Here is a 20,459-nt window from a genome sequence, read left to right as displayed (position 1 = left end):
AAAATCATCACTTACATATTGTCAACTAAATTTGAAACCTCTTAACTCCGTTTTTGGACGAAATCTCTTTTTTACTCTACAAGCGCGATATCAGGAACTTAAAGTTTAAAATATAATTTGTAGACCATTTTCAAGTTATAAAATAAAGCTATAATCATAGATTGTTACATAATTATTTCTAGTAATTCTGTTTTATGTGCCTACTAAAAATTCAAATTTATGGAGGTTACGAATTTAGCCGACGATCTCAAACTCAAAAGTCTATTTATGTCAATTTTAAAATAAGTATGTTCAAATGCAAACTGAATGAATTTAGTAAATTACACTCAAGGATGTATTTAGAGGGATGCTAACGAAGGTTGAGTTATGACATAAAGTATATAACCAGAAATAGAGACGAATGTACCATCCCTGGCAACTCATCAGGAAAATGGGCTTTTACGTAAATATCAACTCTCGTTTGCGCAGAAATCACAGGCTAGAAAGCTGAAATAATACAGCGCCAACAACTGACATGTGTGTACGTCTCAGTATTTTCCAAAAAATACTGTGTATTTATTGTATATATCTTTAACAATGGGCGGCTGTTCCATTCGGTGGTGTGAGCAAAAACAGCAAAACATCTAATTGCAAAACAAACGGAATCACATTTCATTGGTAATGAAATACTAAATATTATGTCATTTTCAATTTTCGTCCATTATAGCAAAGCTCCCGTCAATTGTTTTGAATTCGGGCTGGCCGATTGCAGTTGTCATCGTAATGATTTGGCAGAATAGTTTTCAAACAAATTAAATGACATTTCGTTTCTTTTTCTGGTTATATATTCGATGAGTTATGATAACAATGTTCATATAAACCAATGACCACTTAAATCACAACGTTTAGTTTGAAACAAGAATGACTTCAACCGCCTTTTGATTTCAATTGAATGTTCTGCTATATGTGGCCAATAATTCATAAGTACGTTGCAGTTATCATAATTTACCCTTTTTTTAGGCATTCCTCTAAATATGTCTATCAGTATAGTTTGTAAAAGACATAGATAGTCGTATGAAAGTGAAGGAAAGTGGAAATATACACATAACATCACAGCATCCTCTCTTGCTGTACTTGACTAATCAAAAGGCAATTAACTGTTTAAAGAGCATAATAACCTACTTAATTGGAAAACATTCAATAGTAATTCCAGTAGTAATAATAAGACAAAATAGTTATCTATAAGTATAAGGGAAATAACCTCCAACACTCTCCTTGGATAATAAGATCGAAAACCCGTGAGCCATTGCAGTGTTGAGGTTGAGGCAAGAGATTATCTCTATAAACATTGGCATTTTCACTTCCACTGACACCAAGAAAGCCGGTATATAGGTTAAAAACCAGAATACAGCGGTGAACAATGACGCAGCGTTGGCTAAAAGAAAATGTAAAATGATTAAACTCCGACTGTAGGATTTCAACTTATTCTTCTGCGTCAAAACTCTTGCCAAAAAAATATTCTAGCACCAGCTGAAGCACCGTTCAAAAGTAATGTAAAAATATTTATTCTTCTCCACAAATCTTGGTAAGTGTAGCAACTTTGCCATATTTTGGAATAGAATAATAATCATACTTAGCCTATGTATTATTATTATATACATAATATAGGCTAATCACAATGAGAAGACTCCGGCTGTAGTTTCCACGCGGGCCCGATGCGGATTAGGAACTTCACTCATATCATTAAATTGATTTGCAGATGTGTGCAATCACCGAAAAGCTGATGGTAAATTTCAAATAAAATTTCGCACATGGACAGTTTGAGAAATATAATTCAAATACGTTTTACTCAAATAAAGTGCGGTTGTTTAGATAATAGGTTATTGTAATATTTGTAAATAAAAGTAGAATAGGAGTAGGAATTGTGAAAGTATAAACTACCACAGTAGCTAATTAAATGTACCCAGTCATCAATTAAAAGTAGGAAGGGAAGCTCATTGATTTATCTTATACCTATTTTTATTTAATAGTTACAAAGTAGGTATATGAAAACTTTGTTAAACTAAGTAATCATGCAGCTAGCCTGACCATAAAAAAAACCCGTACTCCATTCCATAGGTACACCATAGACGCTATAACTTCGCATGCGTCACTATTTCGAATTTCTTGCCATGCATTAAAATATCACTCGATATTGAGCTGCAATAATTTTGGCATTGCAAAAGCGTGCTATGCGAATATAGTAGTTAACCTCATCTTCACTCCTAAGCTCTGTTGTTAGCACAATGTAGATGCAATAAAGTTTGAGTGAACAGACAGACGGAACGCCCAGTTGCCACGCCTTAATGTACATTAATGGCGAATCTGAATTCTATTTACTAGGCAACAACATTTAAATTCCTCTGAATAATACAACCACGCGGCCGCCACGCGTCATCGCGTAGGCAAAAGACAAGTTAGTGCCTTCCAGCTCTCCTCGCGCGCTAGGTTCAGTCAATCAATATAAAAAAGACTAGGCTGCATGGCCTAAAGATCTTTGCCTTTCCGCAAGGAAAGTACATAACATAATATGCAATTACAACTTTTTTAATTTTAGTTGCATTTCGCATAATGGATTCCAAGACAGAATTTGAGTAACTGAATGAACCTGAAATCGAATAGCAGTAACAGCCTGAGGTTGATTTTTTTTTGCTCATTTAGATTAAAACGTAAAAGCTAAACAAATAGAGCGTATTTGGCATGACAGTTCGGTCTCTGAACACGTGCACGCGGTCACTGGGCGGCGGCCGCCGCAGACTCCGCTCTTCGACCGCGCGGCGGCCGCCGCGGACTCCGCTCTTCGACCGCGCGGGATGAGCGCGATGAAATTCGTGTCGTATAAATGCGCCCTTACTTTAGGAGAAAAAGGATGAAATCCCGCACTCCCCAAAATATATAAAAAGGAACTTTCTGAAATGGATAGATCTTGCGGAATCGGATTAATTTTTATTAACAATTGGTTTAGCGGAACGAAGTTCTGGGGTTATCCGATTTCTCCACGAATGTGGTGTTACCTCTTGAAAATAGGCAGCTCATCAGGAAACAAAAGAATATGATGCATATTACATACAGTATCAGGAACATAAACAATATATGCCACGGGGTCGTAGAGAAAACTGCGTAATCGCGGAAGCCATCTTGTGCCGAAAACCATGGCAACTAAAAGCAAGAAAAAAAACATTAGGTTACTAACTAATCCATTTTTTTATATGATATCAAGTAACGGGCAGGACAACAGGTTAGCAACTCCACCCATCACTATCACCTATCCATAACCATTGCAGTGCCACTCTGAGCTTTCGCAATCGATCGAGCATTCCAAATCGAAGAATCACAAAGATCTGAGGTGCACTACCACTGCGCCCATTACTGTGAGACATAAGTGTCAACTTGTGTCTCACGGTGATGGGTAGTAGTAAGTGGTGTAGGGGAGAGCGGGGCTGAAAGTGCCGATTTTGACAAATCCTTAAACAAATCGGTTGTATCCAAATACTACGGTTAATAGGTCTAATGTATTTTATGTAAAATTTCATCTATATTTTAAATGTATATGAAGTTATTGTGCATTTTGAATAGCTTTCTATAGAGAATTAATTTTATAAACAGCGGTGGGTAAGGCACTACTGACCCCTCTCTGGGGCAAGTTGTGCCGTAGCTGAGGTCGGTTGTGCCGTTCATCATATTTGGCCTTTAACATGGATTAAAATGGACTTAGAAATAAGAAACTATACAACTTGATAACTTTATATTTATTCCTAATAAATAAAAAAAATCAACATTTTTATAGTTAGGCAATTTTTAACTAAACATAAGCAATAAAAGACAATTCTTCGTGGTATAGCAAACACAAAGTATGTTCTATATTAATAATTTGTACTTAATTTTAATGTAAATGAGATCTATTAAACAGAGTCATTAAAAATTAGCCTTTATAGACCACATCAAACTTCTTCAAATCAAGCCGATTTCAACTGTGGAATGTTCTCGACACCAAATTTCATCGCACACTGGTATGCAAGTTGTCTAACTTCTTCTGGTAGAAGACCGAAATAGATAAAAGAGCTTTATCGGACATAATGACGTCTATTGTTCATCATTAAACATCAGTCTTGGTTTATATCCAACAGACGGAGTAAGTTCACTCTGTATTTTCTTGACATACTGGTGCAGCATTGTGTGACAAATCTTCAATTCACGCGAAACGGTTTTTAATTTTCACCCATCTTCAATGACCGCCTCAGCAGCCCATTGTAACAGGTCCTGGGAAGTAGTTCTCCCCCTTTTTGCCTGTATTTTCTCATTCCATCAAACAAAATAATAAAGGTTAATAAAGGTTCGTGGGGGTTGGTTGTGCCGCGGCACAATTGACCCCTGATGAAAGGCACTTTTTACCCCGTTTGGACGACGTTAACATTATATCATGTGACAAAAAAACAATCTGCTTATAGCGTTAAAATTGCATAAATTAACATTATTGGACAAATCGCAAATGTATTAGTATAACTCCCATATCCGTAGCACCAGAATGCTGACCTGATTGCTCGACATTTGAAGACGAAATATGAACATAAAGGTATCTCTTTCCGTTTTTGAGATATTTGCATCGGCACAACTTACCCCCGGCACTTTGAGCCCCGCTCTCCCCTAACTCCGTGTACGTGTAGTTTCACCAAAACATATTTTTTACTATTGTAATGTATTGTGTTACTGTTGTAAAAACTTATTTACTTTTACCTCACGATATTGAAAACTGACCTTTATGATAAAAACGATAAGTACTACGACAATGAAAAGATAAATGAACTGCTTGCAAAACCACGCCGTCCAATGTAACCATGTAGGTAGACCCATGATTGTCATTGCTTCCTGAAAAATAAGAAAATAAAAACTAAAATCATACATATTATTTTGAACTAAATAAGACATTGAGAAATAGTTTTTACCTTCAACCCTAATTCTTTTTCAACAGTAATAGCCCTGACAATGTTCACTGCAGTGTAACTGAAACTCAGCATTATAAACATTGGAAATACCAATTGCAGACATTTCAACTCATAATCCTTTACGTACGGGGGATGCGGGTATCTTTGCATGTACACAATAAACGAAGCTAAATTTTTTCCAGTGCGTCGTTCTATTAATTCCATCGACACCACATGCATAACAGCTACGAACATTTCATTCGTATATCCTGGCTCGTTCCCCCCTTCGACGGAGAATTCACTTCGTGGACCGGGATATGAGATAAACGGATACAACACATCTGTATACCACGTTCGACTACCTTCGGCGAAAAATGAATTTAAGCGAGGTCTGTCTGGAAAACGCAGTGAATATGATAGGTCGTCTGGTAATGTAGTAGCTCCTGAAACGAAATAAACGAGTTACTGTGTATTAATGACAAGGTGCTCTTCTCCATGCTGATAAAAATAATTTTCAGCTTATTACGAGACTAATTAAGACTTTCGCAATATCCACTAAAAGTTTTACCATTGCATTGTCTTCTAATAAGAACACTAAAACGCAAGGTACAAGTTTCGCTCTCACGATGGACGAACACATTGTAAGTTGAACATAGATGCAGCTGACCACCGCGTGAAGTTTATTTTGTACGTATCTCAGATTACGAAACAATAGGCAGATGGAGCATACGCAACAAACGATATGAAGCCACTTTTCATTTATTGTGTGCGTGACAACTAGGAGGCACTGTTGGGATATGCGCATTTGTGTGCGTGTAAGATTGCCAGATGCAGCGAAAAGAGTGCTCTTACACATAAACACGATACGACGTCGCATCGTGTTAGGGCGCGTTCCCACTATGTCGTGACGACAGATTGTCGTGCAGTTTACAGTGTCGTGGCTTGTATATTTAAATGAAGTTGTTCACATATAACACGACACGATTATCTGTCGTTCACGATTTTTTATCATTACAACGACAAACTGTCGTCACAGTGAGAACAACTAGAACGATAGTCGTCGGACCATAAAAAACGTCACGATAAAAACGTGACGGCAGATTGTCGCAGCTCCTGTTATAGTCAAGTTTTATTTATCGCTGTCCGCAAGTATTCTGCTCCCTGCCCTCCCCTCTCATACCCCGCGCCCTCTGCTCGCCTTGCAGTACCGTTGGGTCGTAGCTGGAGATGGGCAATGGGCTTTTTTATTACCGGGTTTAAATCGGGTTAAAACCCGAAATCGAGGGCTTAAGCTATTTACTTCTAAATATTTGCTGAGAATTGAGTTTTGTTCAAATTTAATTATACATATTATTACAAAATATTTGTTGCTTTATTATCAGGACAGTTCGATTTACCTTTTTATTGAAAAGATTCGCTTGAAAAGTTCACAAATAAATTGATACAAAAAATTATTAGATTGTATGCACTTGAATCGCTCTTCATTGAAAATCCACAGGATTGACAGGTGGTGGGTATTATGTGGAGATGCCTCTTTTTCGTGTAAAAAAAAATATAGAAATTTGTTACAAGTTATTGTATATTATGTTGTTAATGTTGGAATTATACCAAATTCTGTACTCTTCGTTTCTGCCACGATTTTAGGCAGAAATGGGTTAAAACTCGGGTAAAACGCTTCGGGTAAAACCCTGGTGAAAACACGGGCGGGTTGATTAGGTTTTTTAATATTTAATTATTATTTGATTTAAATCACACAAAGGAATAATATTTTATTAAGACTTTTTGAAAATCTTTGATAATTTATAATATTTATTACAATCACAGTTATACACCATCTTCATAACTATCATTTTGTACATATTTTTTATAATACTAGGGCGAAGCGGGGCAGATTCGTACACTTATTTTTAACTTAAATTTTGGGCTACTATATCCAATTATAATGAATGTTTTATCTACCTAATTGATGACATAACTAATAAACATTACTAATTTAATCTTTTCTTTCATAAATAGCACTGAATAATTGAAAAATTTTGATTTTAACAAAAAATAAGAACTGTCCAATTCTGCCCCACCTGTGGGGTACTTTGATACATCGCTTAGGGCACTTAGAGCTATAGCGCCGCTGTACCCCCAAAATGGGCACCGATTTATACGTTTTGGGTCCTACAATGGCCGTAAATGTGTGTTAGTACGAAGATACAATTCTTTTTTTAATTCGTTTAAAAATTCGTTTTGTAATCTGAGGTACGAACATACACGTAGCACCCCATATAGTACACGCATTGACGCAAAATACCTGACTCTCAAGCGGACTTAGTCGAACTTGTGGTTCTGAGCACATAAATGTGGAGAAGAGTGTTAAACAAACAATCTTTAACCTGTGCATCGTAAAAGTAATTTTGGTATAACTTTCCGATCGTGTCATTAATGAATGACATTGTAAGAAAGTTGCTTTTGAGTGCCTTTGAGCCAAAAGCACTCGCTGGCACTCAAAGGCACTCGCTGGCACTCAAAGGCACTCGCGGGCACTCAAAAGCACTCAATGGCAGGCGCTGACACTCCCTGGCACTCAAAGGCACTCGCTGGCACTCAAAAGCACTCGCTAGCACTCAAAAGCACTCGCTGGCACTCAAAGGCACTCGCACACATCCGCGGGCACCTAAGTAAAAACTTGAAAACACTTCCACTAAATGTGGTGGAGTCGCAGCCTTACACCTGAACAGATTGTTACATTACAGGCGAATGGTCCCGGTGAAGGAGGCTATCGAATGTTATAAGTGTTGCGCAACGAATGCTCGGCTCTCCTCCCTCACCGCCTGTAATGCTCGCTTTTGAACGTTATATTACAAGAGCATATTCAGGGTAAAGGATCGCCTTAACAATACCAAAAGTAATCAAATCCATTATCAATAATATCTAATAGAATTTTTCACTTTTTTATTTTATATTTCAATCATAAGTAAGAATACTCATATACGGTAAATCCACAATAAAATTCACATTTATGTAGCAAGTGCCCATGACAGATATGGACCCACCTTAACCGGACACCAGTGGATCGTTTGGCATAACCTACAGAGGGCCTAATTTTCGCACGGCAGGTAGCCCGACACGTCATGTGTGCGATCGCACTTTAGGTTATGCCACTGCGATTGGAAATAAATTGATATTATTATAATGGTCCAGATACTCACCTGCAAGTGAGTCGCTAAATTCTATAACACATAACACCTCACGAGTCGTTTTCTCCTTGGAATATATATTATTCAAGTCAGAGCTCTTATTGTAAGCCTTGACATTTAACAAGTTCTTCACTATTTCGTTCTTGATCAATGTGGCCAGAAAGTCTTGTATAGTCGTATTGTCCGGCAATTTAATTTTATCTGGCAGTGTGATATTCCACTTCAAGTCAATACCAGAAACATTGCTGGGTAACGTAATAGTGTTGTTTACTACGGTCAAGTTGGGCAATTTTATTTGATTAGACATCGCCCTTTTTATTATATCATCATTCGCGGCAAATAATTTTGCCATTGCAGCCTTTACAACTTCTTCTAATATTGGACTCTGAGGTGAATACCCAATTGACAATTCACTAAGATTCATACTATATCTGAAAATTTGTGAGAAATCACTGTGAATCTTGTTTCAGTTATTTATTACGGTAAATTAAAAAGCGCCGCCATGCAGCCCTTCTTAGACTAATATAATTATAACATAAAATAATCCATAAGTACCTATAGATATTTTTTAAATTAGATAGGTATTAAATGATAAATCAGTATATAAATAGATATCACACAAAAACATGTATGTGAAAAGGGCCCTTGTTGTGTACAAGTAACAAGAGAGTTGTCTGCTACGTTGATAAAAGAATGAAGATCTCAGGCTCAATTGACGCGTATTCTTCGGAATTCCCGCAGCGATGTTCGTAAGCGTCTCGCGAAAAAGCGGGAAGTGGCGCGAAGAAAGGCGCAATGAGGCGACAAGCGGCTATGAAACAGATATAGGGTTTTTTACTTTGAAAATGTTTTATATCGGCCAAAAAAATTTCATTTGTTTCATATAAACCATTAACGCAAATATCTCTTTTTCTGTTCTTTTTCTTTTTTGCTTCTTCAGCTTCATAATAAACAAAATAAAAACAAAACCCAAAATTCGCTATCCTTTTCATGTTAAAGATCTAGACAAAACAATTTAACATCCCCTAGCCTCAAGGCCGCAGAATTCTCGCAAATTCGCGCACCTTTTTGCGCAACGAAATGAAATTGACTATTCCGTTAATTTTTTCCTCGGCAATGTACCTAAATTGAGCCTAAATGCTTTAAATCACAAAGATCTGACGGGCACTCACTGCCATGAACCCGTCACCCAGAGACATACATAACTCGACAAGTCCCATATGCCTTCAATTTCACCAGTACCTTTACCCTTCAAAACCGGAACGCAATATCGCTCATAAGACTGCCTGGCGGCAAAAGTAGGTCAGGTGGCAATTTTTATTCACCTAATAAGTCACATATTAAACTAAGCAGGATTTCTCATTTTTAAATTACCAACATGTAAAGTATTGAAATTTATATGGAAAGTTCCCAAGCGTGGAGTATGATACAAGCTGGCAACCATTTATTTAATTTAGGCCAGACTTGTTTTATATATAGGTACAACATTTACTTAAACATATAAATTGTGAACGTACCTACATAGAAATTGAAATTAGTGTTTTTAACATTTTTCTTAAAATTGATGGTTCTTTTTTTATGATAGCAAGTGAGGGGACGAACAAGTCATGCGCCTGGTGGTAAGCAACACGCCTGTCCATGGCAGTTGCAGTGCCACTCGAAGCTTTAAATCACAAAGATTTGAGGGGCACTGCCACTGCGCCCGTCACCCTGAGACAAAAGTCGACAAGTCCCTGTAATTTCACCAGCACCTTTAGCCTTCAAAATCGGAACGCAGTAATGCTCACATTACTGCTTGGCGAAAGAAAATATAAGCTACCTTGTTGCGAAATTTCAAGATTAGTATCAAAGTTTCTCTGTAATCTGTAACTAAAGAACATGTGAGTCAATTAGAATAGAAAAGACGAATCTCTGAAAAGTCATGTCTATTTTCTTATTAAGTTGGTACTTGTACAGGACAACAGGATTAAATTACTCCGTTCAAGGCACCACAATCATACGAGTTAAAGGTTCTGGGTATAGGATGAAAAACCTTGAAATGGTTCACATTATGAAGTGCATGCCCGTTTCTTTCCGAAATCTCCAATTGCTTAGGGCGCGTTCCCATGGCCAAACACGCCGATTTGTACGGACGAGCTTAGGAAACGCAAAAACTCGCAAAAAGCGTATTTGTTCCTCTGTTATGTACGTATTATTAATTTTTCATCTAATAATCTACGTAGCGTTAAAATGCGTGGAAAGATGTTTGCGTCTTTTTTTTTTCAATTTATATTAACAAGCCATTTAGTTTATTTAAACCTAAATTGTACAAACATATTGTTCACGACCATACACTATTGAAATAAAGATTTAATTTGTTTAATAATAATGTACATTTGTAAATCCAACTACAGTTTTGTACAGGGAGCTGGTATTCTTAGTGTCCGCGGAAACCTCGTCCTCAAAAGTGTAATAAGTACTCATAGACAAGTTGTTCGGTCAATTGACTAGTGCTCTAATTTATTACCAAACTTATGTTTCGTATCCCACTCACCATTCGAAGCTAAAAGTGTACTGCAAAACTGGTTGCTTGGCTTGACTTACGATTTCGTCGAGAATTTAATTGTGTACATGTCATAGCAGCATTGTGAAGTTATTGTTATAAAACATTGGAATTTAGTTTATTAAGGATTAATTACTACTTTTATAGCCACCCTGTATATATGTATAGGGGAACGTGGGTATTGGAAGCCCGCGGGTAATGAGAGCGGTGTTAAACTGGACTTCCCCAATGCTCGTATTTGTACAAACAGCACTCCTATGTCTTCATTAACGTTCGACAAAGTTCGAGTCTCGTGGGCGCCCCCGTAGAAACCCGCGTTTAATTGTATGAGATGGTTGTATGTTTTTCGCTCCGCGTTTATAAAATTTGACAAATTTCATCATCCCCGGTAAGCATTAACATGCATAGATACTACATTGTATTTACACTAGCTATGTCACCATATCTATTTTTAGAAGTTATGCTTGAATCACAATTAAAAATAGAAATGTTTTTACTGTTTTATTCTTTTTTCAATTATGATGTTACGCGGGTAATGAGAGCTATTTGGTTCTCCTTATCCCATTGCAATTTGTGGGGTAATGGGAGCGAATGACATGTTTTAATTTTTTTCTTTTTAACCAAATATTATATTTTAGTTTCATATTTTTTCGGTGATTATCTAGTACCCAGATATGTGAAGCGTACGTTCATAATTAATATAAATTAAAATTACATAAATTATGACTTTTATTATCTTTTTTATTATCAATTTTCCTTGGTGGGCTTCCATTCCCCCACGCTCCCCTATATATACAGGGTGGCCGGGATAGTGACGTCCAAAAAAAATTTAGGTGCCTCACATTGATGGGTATCCGAATCACCCCCATGTATGTTATGCGATTTTTTCTAGTTTTCCAGTTATGATTTCTATAATGGATTTTTTTAATATTCAACCGGATAGGCTCTAATTTTTTTTTTCAATTTGTACAACAATTTATCAGATTTTTTTTGTAACTCAATCTTTATGAATTGTACTTTAACGCACAAAATAATCGTCTTCGTAACATCAATGGAAGCGAAAGTTTTCACTCGAAGTGGAAATTCACGTTCGAGAGAGTCAGACTTGAGCTTAAAAACCTAAACAAATTATATTATATTAATAGCAATTTCATAGCTCCTGAGTAACTTTAAAAATTGCGCTAGACTCTAAACTTCCTTATTAATCCAAAAAAGTAGTACTTAATAGGCCTTTATTTGTTGAAATCAGCCTTCAAAGGTACTGAGGTCGAAAATTCCTACGATAGTAATTAGTGATTATTGCCTATTTTATCTTTTTTTTTTTTTGTTAATCTGGGGGAATCTACTTAGACATACCCCGGGTCCGCGGGGTCAGAGCCGGGTTTATGTGGGACTGGGCTGAACCCTGAAATGACAGCCCGACCGCACTAGACTCGCCGGAGTGTTCCTACTGTCCACTGTAGGTGGGGGTACGGGTACGCTATTGCAGTCGTCCGCGCTCCCACCAGCGGTTGGCCGCGCCTTGCGTAGCACCTCCCCGAGAAGGGAGATACATCGGTCCCTCGACTCCGAATGTGAGGCTCGCCGAACACCAGACGAGCCTTCCATCCCGGGCCCCTCTTTGCTGGGACTAACTCTCAGAACTTTCTGTTCATTTTAGAGGCTAACTATATTATGTAAATCGATAATATGGGACCCCACAATACAAGCTTGCCTAGTGTGGGGACCGCGATAATCACAAAATTGTAGCTGTCAACCTGTCAAACAAACTCAAATAGGTAGTTGAACTCTCAACTTGTGTTTGTATCCAATAGTAGTCTACAACACAGTGAATACAACAATAATACTTACAAAATAGGTAAAGAAAAATTTAACGTATCAGCCCTATATTTAGGATATTTGGTGACACCGATAACGAGGGGATCGACATGACAACGAATGATCAGTATTAATGCCATAGTGACGATGGGGACCAGCAATTCTGCGATGGTCTGCCCTCGATTCCGCACCTGCAGCAAGCTGTTCTTCCACATGAGTAACTTGAATTTCTCCCATGCGCTGGGTTGCTTTAGCGTTATTGGAAGAGGTTTATGGTGTGGCCGTTTCAGTTTGCATACTCGATGCTCACGTGTAGCACACTAAAAAGATGAAATCATGTAAACTTTAATAGTCATAGTGCTCCTTTTTCAAAGCCTACAAGTATCACCATAGCATAATAAAACCAAGTACGGGATCTCCAGCCCTGTTAGCGCAATAATGCCTCTACTACTTTAAAAATTGTAGTAATTTAATTTAATTTAGCAAATTCTAAAAGTCAGTAGTTGTTCGGAATCAGATAATAAGCCATTTAATCCCTTTTTACTGTTGATTTCATGTACCTACCCAATTTATGTCAAAAACTGAGAAACAACAAAATGACAAATTTTTAGGAAAACTTCTACGAACGAAATTATAACATAACAGTTTATGCCTAAATACGAGAGTTATAAAATTTCACAGCCTACATAATTTGTTTCATGTAGATCGTATTATTTTTTAACTTTCATGTAACAAAAATAGTTTGGACAGGTGATCACATGTGGCTGTATTATACTTAGGGCGCGTTCCCATTGTGTCGTGACGACAGTTAGTCGTGCAGTTTAAAGTGTCGTGCCTTGTATATTTAAATGAAGTTGTTCACACATAGACCAACACGATTAACTGTCGTTCATGACTTTTTTGCCGTTACGACAGACTGTCGTGATCATGGGTAGAGCTAGAACGACAGTCATCCGACGATAAATAAAACGTTACGATAAAAATGTGACGTCAGATAATAGCAGCTGCAAACGACAAGGCGACTGTCGTGAACCAATAAATTGTCGTTATGACATCGTCAACGATAAAATAAACGTCCTCGACACAGTCACGACAGATAGTCTTGACATGGGAACAGGCTAGACACGACAGTCGCTTGTTCAACGATAAATAAAACGTTACATGTTACAATGGAACGCGCCCTTAAGGCACCAAATAAAAGATTTTGGTCGTATGCTTGGGATCACCAAAGCACTTCACACACATACGAATCTCGTGATCGAGAATGATCGAGAACTATGAAGAGCAGAGAAGAGTTATTGCTCTCAGCAGTCATTTAAAGCGCCTTCAAATTAGAATAAGAATACTTTTTGCGTAAGCACCGAGACACACATGATCTTAAAGTTAAAATACAATATTATAAACTTTAAATTAAAATACAGTACGTGAGTACTTTAACAAAAGTTAAAACGTAAGTATAATGATTAAAAAAATAATAATAAATGCGTGTCGCGGCGCACGCAAACGGGATTTGCTCAGCTATTAGCTACAGACTGATAGATTTTCAGCCTGTAGAGCTGGTTTCCAGCGTGCCCGAAGCGCTGCCGTAGCACGTCTGCGCGCTGCAGACGCGTCACTACAAATTTTCATGCAATATCTGCGACTGTGGCGCTGCTGCTGCGCTTTTAAACATTGTATCTATAAGGGCGCCTAAACACTAAAATAGTACAGAAGTAGTCTCTTCAAAAGAAGATAAGGAATAGTACCTGTATGTATAATGGGAACCTGTATCGAGGCCGTAGGTACTGTACGCCCACAGAAATAAATCAAATACAATAAAAAATAAGTGGGTAGCACTTACGCAATCACACATGCTGTTATTATGTTACGTCTGCATTCGATATTGTCAAATGAAAAAACAATTTCCAATTTTCTTGCAGAACATGTGCGAAATATTTTTGACGTCAAAACAGAACGAACCGCCTTTGTATTAAATAAATAAATAAGACTAAATATTTGTATTTATAAATATTAAATAAGATTTCAAATCAGTGTAAATTGATTTATAAGAAACATCAATTAAGGGAGCGGGGAGCAACGAAAGAAGATGGTTTATTTTCCTTTGCCACATTGTTCCATTTTTTTATTTATCCTTTATTTTATATTTATCCTTTATACACTTTTGATAACATTTACACTTGTAATATAGGTTGTGTAATTTTCAGTCTGTTCAACGCCTGCTTAAGTCCTACGCAAATTTAAAATAAGTACTTAACGGTTATTATATCAAAATATTGTTGAAAATGCCAAGTTAATTCGTCTAAAAATATTACATATGTCAAATAGAATGTATCTAGTTTTAAACGGTGTAGAAGATCGTTGGGTGTAGATTACAGATTACAGGCCGATCCGTAAGATATCAGTGCCGACACGTGACAATTAGTGCTGTAAAAAGGCAGTGATTGTAAATATCGCTGAAAATGATATTGTGCCACACACAAAGTTATTCGTAACATTCAGTATATTGCTCCCGTGACCTGATGTGATCTGACAAGATTTTCTAGCTGAGAATATGTTTCGGACGGACGTCAGACGGACAACGAGAGTACAGGGCCTGTCCCGAACTTAAAGAATGGAAAAAAAAATAAAGGACAGTCTAAGGTCCCGAAGGACGAAAAATTTTACTACTGAAGTCCGTTTGTCACTGCCATAGATTTAGTATAAAATCTGTGGTCACTGCCATAGGTTTAGTATATAGGTACCCATAGATTGGCAATGCAAGTGAAAGAGCGTTAGTATACACGTATGTTAGAGCGAGATGGGTAGACGAGACCACTTCATTATACGCTATGAGCCTGTATGAACCTAGGGTCAGCTGATAACGAAACAAATTTCGTTTATTCTTGAAAAATAATTGGTTTTAAAATGTGAAATAGTGTTAAACGGACGTTTATTAGTTATGGTAACGTGTTCAGTGCCCAGATGTAACTCATCTAAAAAGGAAAACTCGCAGAATTGTACATTTCACATGTAAGTACTATTTAAATTTTTAGCTCTCTAAAAGCACTACCACAAAAGTTTTTTACATAAACATATCCGTAAAATTATACCATTCAAGTGCATTAATAACCCAAAAGTATACGAATTCAATTAAAAATATATCAAATACGTGAATTTCTGAAATTCATAACCTCACGTTCGTAGAGATTGACGCAATCGATAATATACTATCGAGATGTCATTAACTGAAAAAAAGAAAGGCAAAGGCGTGGCTTGCATACAGCCGAAATCATCTTCATACTTAAGATTATTGAATCAGAAATTTCTGGTTTTAGTACTTTATATTTAATTAATATTGCATTAGTGCATTATTTTTTGCCTACATTAAAACTAAAATTTCTTTTAATAGCGTAGTTGAGGCACCCATTTTTTTAATGTTAATTATTGTTGTTAATTCAGATTTCCTCAAAACATTGAAGTACGACAGAAATGGCTTATAATGCTAAAGAGAGAAGACTGGGTTCCTAAAAAGTTTTCAAAAATATGCAGCAAACACTTTGAGGAAAAATGCTTTTCCTTTAGAGGCACGCAAAGAGTAAAGCTACGTTCTGGTTCTGTACCCACATTCTACTCTTACACTTAATGTCTTCTAGTCTTACATTTAATGGATTTTTGTGTAGCCGCAGTTGGAGTTGTCCTCATGCAGCCAATCGTCGCCATGCAGGCTAGTCTTTGGAATTTGTCCAGTTTGTCGGTCGCGGTCGTCAGCTTGGTTCATGGCCACCATACTATCGCGCCGTAACTGATCATGGGTCTTATCACCGTTTTGTAGAGCCTTAGTGTTATCTTGGGTGAAAGTCCCCTTTGTTTACCTACCATCCCATGACACTGCCAGAAGGTGACACTAGCTTTCTTAATTTTGTATTGAATCATTAACTAATTAGATAATTAACGTCTCGGCGTTTTGCGATAAGACATTTTGGTGAATACGACGAAGTGAAATGCCGGTGTAAGATGTGAATCGATATTAAAGTTAAATCAGTGGATGGCGCAACACTATTTATCTTGCAGACATACACATTATATGCACACATATGTATTTTTGTTTTGGTCTCGTCTCCAATACTTCAGGGCCAATCTATTGGATATACTAAATCTATGGTCACTGCCACCAATTCTGATGAAAAACTTGGTTTTTTTTTTCCGAAAAAGGATTGTGCTTAGATACTGACACTGGTGATGATCGCCATAATTTTTATAATTATTTTTATAAAACCTTAGAGGATGGAAAAAAATAAAGGAATAGTCTAAGGTCCCGAAGGACGAAAAACTTTACTACTGAAGTCCTTTTTCATCCTCTAAATATAAAACTGACGCTGGCACATGGCCGCCATAAAGGAAATAATTTTTTTTTTCCAAACTGACACTGCTTTTTATTCAGTGACACAAAAACTAGATCCAAGCTCTATTAATGGGGAGATAGAATGGACACATTGGAAGTCTTAGACTATTTTCCATCCTCTAAGTTGGAAGTGCACTTTTCATAATTTCTTGTCAAAAAGTTCCAGTGAGTTGAGAGAACAAAAATTGAAAATTTTGATGAATCATTTTGTCGCCCAGCGATGTTTCGAATACCTTTACGCGAATGTAGTGACTTTGAAACGGCCACCTTATTTTAAAATTATTTTTAGAGTTTAGATGTAGTTTGCTTCATAGCGAATTAATAAGTATAATAATACAATGATTTTCCACGTGAAAATCGTATAATTTTATACTCCATCTCTCATCGCTCCTTTGTGTAGAAGATACAACCGATTTATTATTTCAAGGTTGTTGTATGTGAAGGTACCTTTAAATATTATAATAATGTGGGTAGCTGGTGGTGGTGATCAAATATAGCAGTCATTGTTAACACGTCTACGGTGTATCATTGAATAAGCCCTTTCCAAATACTACATGGTGTCAGGTGTGGCAACGGTTCCGAATTTTGTGAGTAGTAAATTTTATTAACTATACTATAACTAACTAACGATTCAAGTGGGAAAAATCAAAGTGGATAAAATGTGCACCCGGCCACTTTATCATACGCGGCCATACAACAACCAACTGTCATGCAAGAACATGGCAATATGGCGGTGAATTGGTGAGAATGGAAAGTACCTTCGATTATTTTTTAATCGCATCGGGCCGCGAAAACGCTCCTGCCAAGGAAAAGTGCGGTGTGTTTCTTCACGTGATAGGAAAGTACGGCCGTGAGGTTTACGAAGAATTTGATTTTGAACACAAAGACATTTCGTTCGACGACGAATAATCGAGAAATTCAAACAATGTTTTGACCCTAAGGTGAATGTAAATTTCGAGCGCCATACATTTTTCGAAACATACCAAAAGGACGAGTGTTTTGACAAATTTTTAAGCGAACTTAAAATTAAAAGCAAAAGCTGTGAATTCGGAATTCATTACGCAATAAAGCTATTACGTAATGAATTCCGAATTCACAGCTTTAATAAGAGGGCTTAAAGATTCATCAATGAGAGAGAAATTACTAGCAAGACCTAGTTTAGAGTTAAATGAGGCCGAGGCGTGTTGTCGAGCGGCAGAGCGAGCATGCTCGCAGGCAGCGGTCTGCAGGAGCAGCGTTAGGGGCGCAACGTCAGCGCTCGAGCTCGAGGAGGTCGCGTATATGACCAGCGGACGTACAGCCGGTGCGCCTGACGCGGCCGGAGATGGCATCGGCGGCGCAGTGCCGGCGCCGGAACGTATGGCGGCAGCGGTAGCGGTAACGTTGGGTCACGGAAAGTGTGTGATAAATGCGGCGGGCGGCATAGTACCTAATCGAGATCGCTGCCCTGGGTTTAAATGTAAAGTGTTATCGTTGTGAAAGAGTGGGGCATTTCGCGAAGTATTGTAAAGCAAAAATAGTGCGTGAGGTGTTGGATTGCGGTGATGAATATGGTAATAACCCGGAGGACCGTGAGTTCTACATTTACAATATCTCTATAGACGCTACAGACGACGCAGGTTAGTCCTGGTTTGAATCGGTGTATGTAAATAAGGTTCTGATCAAATTTAAATTAGATAGTGGTGCAGATACCTCCGTAATGTCTCTTAAAAGCTTCACGCAGGCAGGGTTTAAATTTAACTTATTATGTAAAACGAAAACAATACTCAAAAGAAATTAGTAAAAGTCGATTGCCAGTAGTGGGATATTTTATGGCTACGCTAAAGTACAAATCATTTACTACTTGTCAAAAAATGTATGTGCTAGATGTTGAATGTAATAACTTACTAGGGTTAAACGCATGTACTGCATTACAATTAATAGCGCGTATTAACAAGTTATCACTGTATAAGTTCGATAAGACGGTTTTCGAGGGAATAGGATGCTTACCTGCCAGAATTAATATATCGATTGACGAAACTTGCGCCAGTAGTAAATGCCAGTAGAAAAATCCCTATGCGCCTCAGGCAACGGCTGAAGGAAGAATTGGACAGTATGGAAAAACTGGGTGTTATAATTCGAGAGGAAACGCCGACGTAGTGGGTCTCAGGGCTGGTCATAGTTGAAACCGGATAAAAAATTACGCATTTGTTTGGATCCATTTCATCTAAATAAGGCAGTGCGGTGAAATCACTTTCAGTTACCGACACTAGACGAAATAGCTAGTGAACTAGATTGAGCTAAATATTTTACAAAATTGGACGCGAATAAAGGCTTCTGGATGCTAAAATTAGATTTGAAAGTTCCAAACTATGTACGTTCTATGTATCCGCGCCCGCCGGTGGTGCTAGACAGCGGTTTTATTTGAATACTCACGACCCTGCAAGTTAGTGCGGGCACGTAGCTGCCGCGGTTGCGGGCACGAAACCCTTGCGATTGCGGAACGGACCGCGAAGTTAGTGGGAGTTAATTGCAAGTCGCGCGGTTAATAGAGAACTTACCCTGGGTGCGCCTGCACCACATTGCGCCTGAACCGACCGCCAAAGCGTGCGGGGGACGACGGCCGCCAAGCGCGCAGGTCATCGCGTCGTGCGCGGTTCTACTAGTACCCCGCCGCGGCAACCGCGAGCAACCGTCACCACTACAGGCGTAAAACGTGCCGTGAAATGTGCTACTAATTTTACATACTTAACTGTTACATTCTACAGATGCCGCGGTCCCGCGGCAGACGCGGGTGAAAATCGCTCCGTGAGTTCTGAGTGTAACGAAAAATGAGTTTCAGCGCCATCTAACGTGTAATAGTTAGCTATTATATACTAGTAGTATTTTTAATAAAACGCCACCTGTTGGAGAATGGCTGAACCAGGATGAAAAATACTGAAATAGTGTAATATAACTCTTATTCAAGTGACTGTAAGTTTAATTTTGTTAAATTTTAAAATTGTTTTACGTCGTTTTCACGTTTTAAGCCCTACCCAATCAAAATCTTTAAGTTATGGTAGTAGATAGCGTAAAGTTTGAATTGCACACAAGCTAAAAAGTGGCGACATCGGCACCCGATCTTACATAGCGTCATTATACATATCTCCCCTTTTTTTCTATATCTATATCTATGGGTATACCGAAGAAATTAATCACAGTCAACGCAACACTATTTCCGTCAACGGAGTTTGAAAATTTTGCTAAGAATTGGGAATTCGCACATGTCACAAGTTCACCATTGTATCTAAGGTCTAATGGTTTGGCGGAGAGAAATGTACAGACAGCAAAGAAATTAATTATTAAAGCACAGGAAGGCAAGACTGATTGGCAGCTAGCGCTGCTAAACTTTAGGAATACACCCATAACAGAAGAACATTTTTCACCGGCGCAACTCCTGATGGGAAGACGGCTAAATACAAGATTGCCAGCGGCGTCTGCGATGCTTACATCAGAAAGAATTGACCCGACTGGCGTTAAACGTAAGCGTGGGAAGAATATTGGATATCGTAAACAATATCACGATCAAGGAGCAAGGACATTGTCATCAGTAGCTACAGGCAGATGGGTGA

General features: G+C 37.9%; 1 protein-coding gene across 1 annotated transcript in view; it reads right to left on the bottom strand.

Moving 5' to 3' along the window:
- The window catches only part of LOC113228687 (ATP-binding cassette sub-family A member 3-like), a 60,555-nt gene extending 45,998 nt beyond the window's left edge, over positions 1-14,557 (bottom strand). Inside the window, exons 1-7 of the mRNA XM_026462041.1 lie at positions 14,329-14,557; positions 12,522-12,808; positions 8,141-8,559; positions 4,962-5,383; positions 4,774-4,884; positions 3,033-3,177; positions 1,241-1,414 (exon numbers count right to left, since the gene is read on the bottom strand). Coding sequence (XP_026317826.1) covers positions 1,241-1,414; positions 3,033-3,177; positions 4,774-4,884; positions 4,962-5,383; positions 8,141-8,559; positions 12,522-12,808; positions 14,329-14,340 — 1,570 coding nt within the window. The 5' untranslated portion in view covers positions 14,341-14,557. The remainder of the gene's footprint in view (positions 1-1,240; positions 1,415-3,032; positions 3,178-4,773; positions 4,885-4,961; positions 5,384-8,140; positions 8,560-12,521; positions 12,809-14,328) is intronic.
- Positions 14,558-20,459: the final 5,902 nt, after the last annotated feature.

Source organism: Hyposmocoma kahamanoa, unplaced genomic scaffold (genome assembly GCF_003589595.1).
Source record: "Hyposmocoma kahamanoa isolate Upper Pololo Valley unplaced genomic scaffold, ASM358959v1 236, whole genome shotgun sequence".
Classification (NCBI taxonomy): domain Eukaryota; kingdom Metazoa; phylum Arthropoda; class Insecta; order Lepidoptera; family Cosmopterigidae; genus Hyposmocoma; species Hyposmocoma kahamanoa.
The sequence above is the reverse complement of the archived record's forward strand: the minus strand, read 5'-3'. Positions and strand labels throughout refer to the sequence as shown.